This window comes from Buceros rhinoceros, unplaced genomic scaffold (genome assembly GCF_000710305.1).
Source record: "Buceros rhinoceros silvestris isolate BGI_N320 unplaced genomic scaffold, ASM71030v1 scaffold41012, whole genome shotgun sequence".
Lineage (NCBI taxonomy): Eukaryota > Metazoa > Chordata > Aves > Bucerotiformes > Bucerotidae > Buceros > Buceros rhinoceros.
Window position 1 is genome coordinate 1 of NW_010400222.1, and position 13,444 is coordinate 13,444.

A 13,444-nucleotide genomic window follows, 5' to 3' on the forward strand; every position below is an offset into this window, starting at 1 on the left:
GCCTCGCGCCGGCGCGCCAGTACAGCCGCCGCGCGTGTGGAGGGCGCGGGGCGGCCTGATGAGGTGATCGCGGAGGGCGTCTGGCTTTGAGCAGCGGTTATACCGGACGACCTGCAGAGGGCCCTTCCCGCGGAGGTCACTCTGTAATCGGATTAGAAAATTTAACAGGAAAGCGCAGTGAAACTCACACCGGCAGCAGGCTCTGCAGTTCAGACTTTTATTCCAAGGCATTTCAGTGACTAGACCTCACAGTTTTCACAACAACCAAGCGTTACTTGACGGGAGAGCTCTACCGACCACCGAGCAGGGTTTCCACGGCTGGGCCAGAGTAGCACCGTGCAACATCTCCAGACTTGCTGCAGCCACACCGGCGACATCGAGGAGATCTCTGCAGGAGAACTTGGGCCTGATCATCGGAAAAAGATGTAACCAGTCCAATTCCCATTCACACCGACTCTTACAGACGTCACCATGTGCGAGGAAATGTGGACTCCACATTCCTTAGCCAATAGTTCACTGAGATTTCATTTAAACATGAAGAGATCATCACTGTCACCAAGAGTATCCCTACATTCAAGTATTCTTTTTCCGTTTTCTTTTGTCACACATCTGTTTGTATATCTGCCTTTCAACTTTCCTTACTTTTTTACAGTGTCTTCTGCTGTCTTTAACTGTCATTCCTAGGAAACTTTCCTTTTTAAGGACTTACCCTCTTCTAGTCTCAGGCCCCACAACCAATAGCATCAGGATGGCCAAATTTTTTGCACACAGAACACATGCAGGGAGAAAGGGAGTCCTGTGCAGAAAACACTCATGCCAAAGGGAAGCTCTAAGCTCTGTAGGAACAGAGCCTAACAAAAAGAACCCAAGAGAATCCGAGACAGACAAAGTCTCTTAACCCCTCCAGCAGCAAAGAGGTAGATGCAGAAGTGCTTTTTGTATAGACTGAAAGGGGAAATTTTGTGGGGAAATCCTCATCAACTCCTTTTGTTGGCAGACCTTTATGCAAAGCACTGGAGTGTGTTCTCCTGGCTGTTGTCAGCAGGAGCACAAATGATTAACAAAGATTAGATTAGTTGGATACGCTGGTTAGGCTATACCTGGCTTATAGAATGGGAGCTTGACACCCGTGCTAATAAATTAAAGTAGCGTGCATTCCTTAGGTAGAAATAAAAAATCACAATTTTGTTGCAGCTAAGTGAAACAGTACCGATTAAAAAAAAATATCCCCAAAATTCCTAAACTAGACAGGTTTATCTTTAAAAAGAAGTCTAAGTTAAACATGGCAAAAGTACATTGTATCAAAAAGACGTTTTTATGCTTCTCTTTATTCAGCTCTTTGCCCTGTAGTGTAAGGGCCATTTGTGCGTGAAAAGTCTTGTTGATCATCTTCATCCAAATCCAAAATGTCTGGGATATCATCTGACTCTGAAGACAGGTCTGTAATAGTGAAATCTGGAACCTGTACAGGAATGAAATTTCAAACAATTTAAAACAAAAACTAAATAAATTTGGGCAGAACTTCTTGCTGATGTCAAGAGACAAAGATGCTTAGCATGTCTAGAAATCAGACCCAAAATACTGAATACAGAACGAAATATGCTCAGTCACATATGAAACACATAGCATTAAGACAGACCAAACACTACGCAAGCTGTAGATCAGTTGCTTAGAAGACAGGATGTTCTCGTAAGGGTAGAATAGAACTGGACTTAGTGGAGTGTATTTAGTGAAAGTTGTGACTGGAAAATGAAGGAGGCTTTTAAACTTATTTTGCATTTCTTCTTTCTTCGGGAGCGACAGGCTATACAAAGGAGGAGCTTGATATGCCCTGAGCACCTTGATACAGATGGCTCCCCCTCTGCCTCTGCCTGCCTACTGCATCAAACTTGTCCTGAGGGAACAAGTATCTGGAACTGCAACCCACTTTGGCCTCTGTTTTAATTGCATGTATAGTATTCTGTACTGCTAAGCAGCACCAGGTTTCAGGAATTGCCAGAGACCTTAGTGGATACATGGATGTTACACACTTCTAAAAATGCTGGCTAAGTCACTTAGGAGCTTAAGTCCCAACCCTTAAGTCCCCTTAGCAGGACTTATACGACTTAGGCACTTCTGAAAAATGGGATATAATTAAGCAATTTACTCATAACCAAATGTTTTTTGCCCCAAGTGAAAAATAGTTTTATCTATACTTCGATTCATGGTTGGCTTTAGTGCTGGTGATGTGACATAGCTGAAGCCCTGCTCACTATCAGCACAACTGCTGCACGCTGACAGGGCTTTGGTTCTGCAAGTGCAAAGAGGCAGCAACTTGAAGAGGCTTCTAGGAATCTGTGTCACTGAATCATAGAATCATAGAATCATAGAATCATCCAGCCGGAAGAGACCTCAAAGATCATCGAGTCCAACCGCTGCCCCTACACTGCCAGGGTCCCTACACCATGTCCCTCAACACCAAATCCACATGATTTTTAAACACTTCCAGGGATGGGGACTCTACCACCTCCCTAGGCAACCCGTTCCAATGCTTAATAACCCTCTCTGTAAAGAAATTTTTCCTGATATCCAACCTAAACCTCCCCTGGCGCAACTTGAGGCCATTCCCCCTCGTCCTGTCATTAATGAAGCTCAACTGAAGCTCAGTGCTGAATGGAGAAGCAGTTTTAAACCATTCCCTAACTGCAAAGTACCATGCTTATGGCTGACACTTATGAAAAGATAGCATGCAAGACAACTCTGTGTTTTTCCTGCTGTGAAGACAGGTCAGAAGAACAGAGAACGCATCAGAAGACAAAGGGATTACTGTTTCAGCTGTCAGGCTGTAGACAGCACTGAATCACTCGGTTCCTTAGAGAGCAGATAGCCACAGGGCACCAAGGACTTAGGGATAATAATTAAAACATTAATTAAAACCAAGCTTCAGAAGAACTTAAGCAGCATGTCACCAATCAGGCACTAGTGTGAATATGATCAAATGTGTAGACCACTTAGAGAACCTAACTTCAAATTAATCCATTTTTTCTTGCTTAATACATTTTCAGAACTGAGCCACTACCAGTTTGAGATGGTTCTTATTTCATGCGCTTTCAGAACAAGCACTTACTTTTAGTCATCAGAGACTGCATTATCCAAAAGAAATAAAATCTTCATCTTAGTATGAAAAGAAATACATTTAACAAAACACTGTGCACAATACCTCTAGCAAGCTAGACTTGCATGTAAGACTTTCTGATCATGCAAATGGCCAACAGATGATGCTTAAAAAATAAGTAAGGTTCCATTTTTTGTTTCTAACTGGATGGCTTAGACACGTTTTTGGGTGGGTCTGGGTTGTTTGGTTTGCGGGCTTTTTTTAAATAAAGATAAATAATTCATCAGCTCTTTCCAAATCCTTTCACCTATTTTACTAGCTATATAGTATTACTGTCAGTTCAAATTTGGAAAGTCATCTTAAGGAAAGGGAGACATTTCAAAAGCTTTCCACCTTTCTTTAGTTTGTGGCAAACTAGGTATATCTCTGCAACTTATACAAATCTTGTCATTTGGATTTGACCAATGCATATGCTGCTATAAATACGATGTTTGTGAAACTTATGCCATACAGAGCTATTTACAATGGCTTGCATTTAAAACTTTCGTAGGAAAGTATTCTCAGCAATGAGAGTAGTTCTTTGTTGAATGAGCCTGGAACGGGGAAGTTTCAACCAGCATGAATGATTTTTGAGTGATCTCTTGAAGAGAAACAGTAATTTTCTGAATTCTAAACCCTAAATAACCTTACCAGTGATAATTGCTTCATTAGTATTCTAATCTTCACCATCCCTGGTTTTGTGTGACTTGCAGCCTTTGACACTCTGTTCAATTTCTATCAAGTTTATCTGCCTTGCTGCTCCAACTATTTCCTATGATTTTCAACATATAATCTTTTTTGAAAGGTTCCAGAGAGACTTCACAGCCTTCTAGCCCAAGGTACATCCTCAAAAGTGGTTTTGGACCAAGACAAAGCGAGTTTCTGTGCAGCTGAGCTGTTTGACACATGCAATTATAGAGAAACAGGTAAGATGGCAGGATAAATTTCTGAACAGGCTTTGCTCTCTTAATATCTTGGGTTTTCCTCCTTCTGTTTGAGTTTTCAGTAGTTACTAGCTTGCACTCCAACTTCAGTCCACTGTGGCAAAAACTACAAAGATGGATTTGGAAGGTGTCCACATCATTCTTGCCTCCAGTGAGCAGTTTAACGGTCATTCTCTCTAACAGCACTAGAAAATAATACCAAGTTTTATCTGTAGGCTTGTAATTAGACTAGAGTCTGGGCATACGCTGTACTAAATTACCAGCAAGCTACCCATGCAAGCTACAGTCACAATTAAGCACTCAGTGCTGTCCGTATTAGGAAAGTCTAGTAATTTTAATCCAGAGACCTTTATTCAATATAGTAAGCCAGGAACATACTGATTTGCTGTAATACAGCCCTCTTTTCCTTCAAGGAAGGGTTCCTAATTCTGTTGGGCAGAAGGGTAGAAACTTACACAACTTGGGGTGGGGTTAGGATCCAAGGAAATAACCATACACCACAATAATGTGATACAGGAACCCAACTACAGCATTTTGGTGTACCAGATTATTAGCTCAACCATTAGGTAAGCATTTAACCAGGCATTCCACTGCAGCCACCAGTAGCAGCTCAGCTGTCAGAAGTCAAAGTAACTTTTACACAGAGGCCACCCAACAGCGCATGGTGGTGGGAAAAATGATTTGAAGGCCTAGCCTGGTAACATTTTTCCTTGCTTTCTACTTCACCTGCTTCCTGAGAGTAAAGTTGAACAGCCATCTAAGAGAGTACAAACAATAGTGCCACTTAAGGCAGAACAGGGAGATGTATTATTCTTGCATTAATACTAGGCGGTGCTCTTTATTTCTCAGTCCTCAAGAGTGAACAGTTTGAATATCTTATTTGATTCATGACCTCAGAACAAAGGCCCCGGCTTCAGATTTTAAAAAAACCCCAAACATACAAGAATGCAAGTTCCTTTCTTTGAACTGCCAGTTGCTCCCACACCTGAGTAGTCCCATTCTGTTCCTCAGCATCTCTGCAACAGTGGATGTGCTCTAAAAATCTTATTACAAATGGAGATAAAAAAGGATATCCTCTGGCTGTACTCATTCAATATTTAAAGTAAACAGAATTAATTGCTGAAAGAACTCCAGAAGACTTAACTCAGGTCCTAGCTGGAAAGGAGTATCTCACCATCTCGCATCAATTTCATGTTGAACAGCCCCTTTACAAAAAGCCAGTATTTGAAGCTGGAAGTTACAGAATATTCACTTGCAATTCTTTGCTATTACAGTTTCGTTAAATAATGTGCTTGAAAGAGTCCTCCTAATGTTTCTGGACTAACCCTGACTTAACAGCCAAGCAAGCCCTCTCATGTTAGAAGGCTAGACTACAGGTAACTTGCTTTAGCAGCACATTGTACCAGGTGAGGTATTGTTCCATGTGACAACGTGTCCCTAGGTGACAAGCTTCCTTTGAACTCCATTTTTGCTTTAAACTGTTTGACCTTTTTGAAAATAGTGGCTACGCTACACAAAGGTGCACAGAGCATACACAAACAGACACAGTTTACCTGGAAAGCCCTAAACCAAGAAAGCTTTTTTTCTTAGTGATTGTAATTCTTTGTCAGGGGAAGGATTCATGGGATTTGAGGAACAATTCCACCCAAGTAGCTGAGTGTTAATGTACATTAGTCGCTCAAGTTCAAAGGAGGGTAAATAAATTTAAACAGGTTACAACTGCTGTCTGCAGCTGATGAGTATATACTGCTTATGGGGAGCCAACAGCCAGAGCAGGTAGTCAGCACTCTTGTGCACAGAGAACACCCATGGTGAAGGCAGGACAGGGTTTTTTTTGTCCATGTTCTTCTCAGTATTTGAACATCCATCAGCTCACAGCTTAAGTCATCATTAAAAGGTAGGCAACAGCAAGCTCCAAAAAAGCAGCAGTAAAGCTAAGACTGAATGGAGGGATGCGCAGGAACTCAAACGGAGGAAGCATTGCTACAGCACTATCTTACCTATCTATACATATACGCAAACACACACAAATACATTTCAATACACGTCTACTTCATTGCATTTCAAGCTTGCTTTCTGCTGGACCCAGTTTGAAGGAGCCACAGAACAGCAAGTTACATTTGTTCTAAACACCAATGAAATGGAGACAGACTTTGGCTACTGAAGCATTTATTACTAACATACAAAATTAATTACAAAAACATGGCTACAGAATAACAACAAGCACTTGTGTACAAACAGCATGAAGCTTGTCTTTATACTGCATATTAAAAAAAGTGTATTGATATGATTTGGTCGGTCTTTGGAATATGCTCCCCAGGAAAGTGGCCATGGTACCAAGCCCAACCAAGAGTTCAAGGAGCACCTGGACAACAATTGGTCATACAGTTTAGTTTGAGGCAGTCCTGCAAGGAGCAGGTAGTTGGACCCTACGATTGTTACAGGTCCCTTCCAGCTTTAGATATTGTATGATTCTGTGATCAATTTACTGTGTTATACAATAGTTAAGTTTATAGATACAACGTTAAGACTGTCACAGCATTTAAGTAACTCTAGCTGACATGTTCAGAAACCCCACTTTCAGTTTTGGAATTCTGCATTCACATCTTTTGTCATGAAATGTGTAGCATTTGAGAATTTGAGACAGGCAGATCCGTAACAGTCAAATGCATGATCTGCAGCAAGCATGGAATTTAAGCATACCTAGCTAGACTGCAGGGCTTTTAAATGCAATTTATAGTATGTAAGGCTTTTATATATTCTGGTACAAATTAACCAATAAAACAAGTGCATTTAGCTATAGTAGGTTTCATTTAGACTACTGATAGTAGTGCCATTAATAAGCATGGTGAGGTTTAACTTGACAGACAAACAAGGTGTCTTGGCAACTGTGTAAGCTACCAATATTTAGGCACTTGAGACAGACTGAATTTTTAGAGTGGCTTAATCACACAGGAAAACACATGTGCAAGTATGTGCAAGTGTGTCTTTTCTCTGTCTCACTCCCCCACTCCTATGTTTTCAGATTTTTCTCCAAGGCATTTTTGACAACTCCACTTGCTAAGGCCACCTGTTTGGTCAGTCAGCAGAGTACAAGCATGCTATGCAGTTTATTCAGTACTGTGTTCAGGCTGTTTGTCTTTCTGGCTGGAATTTTCCTCCCCTTCACCTTTGCTCTCAGCATGCTGAATGCCAGGCAGTTAGGGGTAAAAGGGACCTACCAGCCAGTTGAGCGGCGTGTTGTTAACAAGATAATCCATCACATCATCCAGAGACTCCTTCATTTTCTTCAATTGTCCTTTGCTAGTAGTAAGAATGCTGTCTGATAATTCTTGGAAGGAGGATGCTGACCGAAAGCTCTGGCAGACATCACCTGCAATTGACCTAACGCTGTAAACCTGATCCTGCACATTCTGTGGCAGCCCCTGTAGGCTTGAGATGAGTGTGAGGCAGGTGGTCTGAAGCTGCTGAGTGAGGGTCCGCACAATAGCTAAAGTTCTTGACTCGATGTGCTGGAAACAAAAAGCATTATAGCACATTACTATATTCTTATGACTGTAGCAGCTTTATGCTGCTCAAGATAGAAAAAGAAGCAAAATAAAGGGGATAAAGTAAAAAAAATGCTATAGAAGATAATGAAACAGGTCTTATAGTCGTCAGAGTCTTGAAAGTACTTAGTATTTCTTCAGCGCTCAAGTACTCTGTGGAACAGAAACATTGGTAGCTTCTAACCAGTGACAGATAAGCAAGCTTTTGTTTCAACTCTGGATAAGAAGTACAGCAAGTAAGTACATTCTAATCAATGAACCATTGTTTAAAACTACATATAAGACTCAGTAAGTCTGTGCCTAATAATGCTTTATGCTGACAAATTGTTATTTCTGATCTGACTGCAACACGTAAGTGACGTCCTAGCTAATCCAGATATGGATAACCCAGCACAGGTTTCACATGCTATACAGGATGAGCATTCTCTTGAAAGAATGCAGAAGTAATCTCATTTAAGAGTTTGGGTAGTTCACTAGTCAGCTGCCCTAAACTTCGGTGTTCAGATTTCACATTTGCACATGAGATTCTGTGCTGTTGACATGTTGTATACTTTGGGGACTGTTAGTTTGCCATTACCTTAACCGCATACAATCCATTTATTTTTGGTTTACATTTACATCTGTTTACCTCAGCGCTATGCAGTTCATCACCATCGTTTTGGCCTGTATTTTTCTTCCATTCTACCCAGGATTGATAAAGCTTTTCCTGAGCATCAAGAAGTTTCTGATTGGCACTATTCATGTTCTTTCTGGCATACTCGATCTGAAATACAGCCAAATAAGGAAGTAAAGCAAACAGTCCAAACAGTTCCATTAGGCCTGCCCTACCTTACCTGCTTCATAATATTCTTTTTAAACACTTTGAAAGTTCAGTATAAAGGACTTTGGGCAATATAGGAGTGTGATTCTTTCTCTTCAAAGAATAGAAGCAGTTTTGAGATGTCATGTAGTGTATTTCTCTGCAACAGCTATTCCCCCCTCTCGCAAGAGCATTTTACACAAGGATTTGAAACTATATAAAAGGCCATAATTCTTTATCTGCCGTTTGTCTTGTATATAAAGATATGTTGTTAGGATAAGACTTCTGAATCACCCAGGAATGCTCAGAGATACCCACAGAAAGAAAAGCAAGCTCATAAAGAATTTGACATTTTATTTACACTTCAGTCCTTTAAGTCCCTTTTGTTTCTAAATTGCAAGACACTTTCTTCACCGAAGAAGTGTCAAACCCAGCACTCTAAAACAGGAATATAGTTTTAAACATGGAGGCATGGTGTATTTCTGCAGTGCTTAAAATGATAAGCAATTGCTGGTTAGTTTAAGCTCAGTTCAGTAGTAGGAAATCTCCTAAAGGATGGTGAAAAGCTCCAAGAGGGAAGTGCTTTATATTTAGAAAGTCCATTTAGTCTGATGGCCATTCCAGTTTTCCTATGTTTCTTTTGGCTGTTTACCGCACTAAAACTGTGCTACCATTTGCTTTTTATAACTCAAGTGAAAGCTTAAACTTACCAGACTAACAGTGTGGTGGAGCTGAGAGATTGTCTCCTGGCTTTTCTGTTTCACATCTCTAACTTTATTTAAGGCTTGTTGGTAGGCACGTGCTCGGACCTTTGAAGACAGGGATCCTAGTCTAACATAGTAGCTTGGCTTTTGAACTCCAACTTCAAAACCTTCAACTTTTGCAGCTTCCTTCTCTAGATATGTAGAAAAAAAGCAAAATAACCACTGGGAGAAGAGGTCTGAGGCAATTTTATTAGCTTAGTAATAGCTGGACTTGAGTAGTCCATTAGCACCAGGGTAGGTTGACAGGCAATAATACGTAGTAATACTTTCACTCTGCTTCCCTGTGAAGATGCCATTACAAGCAGTAAGGCAAAAACCAGTTTGGGAAGCACATGCCCGCTCCGCACTGTAAGTAATAAATGGCTGACTGCTTGCTTCTCGCCAAACAAGCATTCCAACAAAATCAAACCTTGAATTTGTCTTACCTAGTTCTGCTTCTGTAAGTGGGAGATACTGGTCTACAAGGGTCTCCGATTTAGTGAGAGCACTGTCCACTCCACTGCTCACCATTTGCACCATACGACTTCCCAGGACAGTGTTAATGCTGCCATTGACAACTGACTTGGTCATTTCTACGCTGTCTTGCATTGCTCCTTTAGTCTTGCCCACAACTCCAGAGATTGTGTGGGCAACAGTTTCCTTGGCACCAGTCACAGTGGTTGTTACAGCTTCTCTGGCTCCAACAACTACATCCTTGGCATTGGCGACAACCTGCCATAGGAAACAGGTTGATTCACTAAAAATATTTTTTAGTGTGAGCTACGTAATCCAGGAAATATAAATTTATGCTAAAGCTTGTCCAACTATCAGTTATTAAGGAGAAATTCTGCCATGAAAACGTAAGTACAATACAAAACAAAATATGATTGCCAAAGAGCCTTCAGCTCAAACCACCTCACTAGGTGGTTTGAGGCAAATAGGCACTATTTGCTTCACACTGAGCAGGAAAGAGACAAGGACTGGAATTTTAAAAAAACAGATGTCCACCCAAGAACAGCAGCTACAGATAAGACGCATTAAATGGAGGGCAAATAATAATAAAAAAAGGCTAAAAGACTTAATGTCCTCCCAAAGGCCACAAACAGTTCTACAGAATTACTTTTCACTTCCTCATTGTTTCTAAGCTGTGCTTCAGGCATGGATTGTCAAAATCTGTTTCCCCGCATTTTTAGTGATAATGGTAAAGAGGGTGTATAGTTCTTCTGCTTGGCATATTTACAAAGAAAGAACTTACCTTGTCAGTGGGTTGATTCAATATAGGCAGTCTCTCCTCAATTTTGTCTAGACCTATACACGCATAGTTGTTGGCAACTACAACTATAAAAGAAATTACAATAGTTGGTTTTAATTTTTGAGGTTCTTTCCTTAGTATAAATAACTCCAAATGAAAATTCCTCTTGAAATAGAGTTCATGCAACAATGCTCTTAAAGGAGTTTCCTTCCCTTTTCAGTAAGATTCGAGGCAGCAAAGCCCAAGAACAAGGCAGGTTTACAGTGCCAGGAAAAAAGCTCACTTGCAGGCAGAGAAAATCCTTCCATACAAGCAACTGAACAAGCTGAAACACCTGGCCTCCTGCCACTTCCTGAAACCAGACTCCTCTGGTTACAAGAGCTTTGCAACACAGTTGCCAAATTTAACCACAAGTTTTTCACAGTGCGAGAAAGTACAAACGTAGCATTAGAAACCAGGTGAAAGGTGAGGAAGGGTTTGCGCAAGAAACTTTCACATAAGAAGATGAATCAGTCAGTGGGTTTAGTATTACAAAAACTGAAAACTACTTTGGCTGTGGATTTTTTTTTTGTCATTAAATCATACACATCTGTAATCAGTTACACAACAAGCCAGGCAACAGGTTTTGACAGCTACCTGAAACAGCATTTCAGACCACATGGCCATGCTAACTGCAAGTGCATCTGAATATATACAGCAATCAGTTCAATTAAAGTTATCAACAACAACATCTTTGTCTTACTTTGTGGTTCCAGTTTCTGGATGATAGGCATAGCACTTGACATGGCTACTGAAGTAATCGTCTTCACTCCTTTCTCTGCTATCTCACATACTGACTTAAGATAAGGATGGTTATCCTTTGTGGTGATGTAAGCTGTGGACACCATATCATAGGTGGAGCTCACCAAGGGAAGGTTGACAACCCTCGATACAATGTTCTGTTTAAAAGAAAAAAGGTTAGATGACCCATTTTTCTGAACTAGATATAAAAGCTATGAAGTTAATTCAGATATACCTGTTGTGGATCAATTGCTGCCAATGCCATTTTTTCAGATCTTGAATCTTACACAGCCTGTGAAGGAAGCATATCTGAGTTACATCAATCTCATGTCCTCTTCGTTTCATCAATAGACTTTGTAATCAACAACTCTTTTGTAATAACCCCTGTTGAGCAAGGGGATTAGAAACCTCACCTTCTCCCATACAGGAATTATATTTTATTGTAACAATTTAGAACTCTGAAACTTTGTTTCCTAATTACTTTGGTTGAAACAACACAAGTAGGGCATATGCAAAAGCCTGGCTTTGAGGTACGGCAGTTTATTGAAGAATTATCAAAGATCTACTGACTGGTGAATTAATTTTATTTTTCTAGAAGAAATAGACACTTGGGCTTATCTGTTGAGCCAGGACAAAGAACCACCAGCCAACAAGTCACTAAAACTCTAGATTAGGATATCTAAACCAGATGAAGAATCCACCATCAATATCTTTAGTCAAGTTAGATCTTCCGTTAGCACAAGGGAGTCATGTTTGAAATTCCATGTAGAGCTCCCCCTGCTTAGCTTGCTCGAAAGTTAGCGTTCCTGTAACAGACAGAGCACAGGACTTTCCCACTGCAGAAAACAGCTCACCTTTATGCTCGTTCAGAGTTAAATACTGGCCACCCAACTCTGAAATAGGCTGTAGATACCAGTCATTCAAGCAGCCTACACTATCAACTATTTTCCAACATGTATTCCCATGGAGAAAATATTAAGACCTCTCTCTATATGAATCCTATAAAAGGAGAGGGGTATTGCACATACTGAGAACCCACTGGAGTCCATTGTCATTCTATACACAAGTCCATGCTGAACTAAACTTGCAAGAAGCACTTAGCACTTTTTGCATTGATTTTTTCATACGCCACTTAAGTACCAGAAAAGCCTGCGTAAATGAAGGCAAGAGAAAGCCAAGCCAAAAGTTAGTACTCCAAAGGACTGTAGTTTTCAAGGCTTTCTGCTATGCTTCTCAAAGAGCCAACAGCACCTTTCTTTCTCATACATATGTCAATATTAAAAAGAGTATGTTAATATTATTCTTTGGGTCAAGTAAAACTTTTCCCTGTTACATAATGGGGAACAAAGACAAAGGTATGCGGTTAACATTTCACAGGCATATTTGTACATATTAACACACACATGTCATAAGGTAATGCCTGTAATGAGATTAACCACTGTACATGGAACATACAAGCAGGTTACAGACAAGGGTTACAGCAGTAACAGAGAAGTTTTACTTCCATCTATCAGATATTGAAATACCCCCAGAAACATGCTTCTTACATACCATTAGAAGTCAGGTTACTTAGAGTACAACTGAATTTCACTTTGAGCTGCAAAGCATGCTGTAGAACAGAAGAATAGGCTAACAGTGCAGAATCTGCCTCTGAAAGAAGGGCCCTTACTTTAAGGATTATTCAGTGTTTGCAATGTGTCCCAAAAGATTCAGCCACATACAGCATGGACTTTAATTTTAGTTACTAAAATAGGAGAGTTAATCTGGGAAGTTATTCTTGCTCTTAAAGACAGAAAAACTAGCTAGGAAACCGCAGTTTCAGAGATCGACTGAATATTTTCAGCTCTGGCAAAAGTCAGATCCGCTTCAGCAGAGTGAATAAGCAAGAAGATACAAAGGAGTGTTTCAGAGACAGCCAAAGACCCAGAACAAGAAAGTGAATCATCTTTTCTGTTTCCTTTCTAGTTTCATCTCTACTTCCCCTCCTCGCTACGAAAAAAAAAAAGTTAGAAGACCAGAAAGCAGCACGATGGGCCGTGCAGAAGAGTCAAGGCACTCGCCCTGGCTAACCGCAGTGCCCCAGTGAGGAGGACGCCCCAGTTTTCAGGTGCCACCACGGCCCCTTTCAGGGATGGGGCAATCCGACATCTCTTTCGGGACTTTCTGGTCCCGGGAATGCCTTAAGTAGGCTACCTAAATCCACCGGGATTTGGGGTGGGGGGTTCGCAGAGGCGATGACGGAGGC

At 40.8% G+C, this 13,444-nt stretch overlaps 1 protein-coding gene across 1 annotated transcript; it reads right to left on the reverse strand.

Annotated features, from left to right (window-relative positions):
* Positions 1 to 7,187: 7,187 nt before the first annotated feature.
* Positions 7,188 to 11,500, reverse strand: PLIN2 (perilipin 2). The gene is given in 7 exon segments (XM_010131775.1): positions 7,188 to 7,589; positions 8,254 to 8,388; positions 9,135 to 9,319; positions 9,614 to 9,899; positions 10,423 to 10,505; positions 11,162 to 11,357; positions 11,435 to 11,500. Coding segments are annotated over 7 exon segments (1,317 nt in total). The 5' UTR covers positions 11,465 to 11,500.
* Positions 11,501 to 13,444: the final 1,944 nt, after the last annotated feature.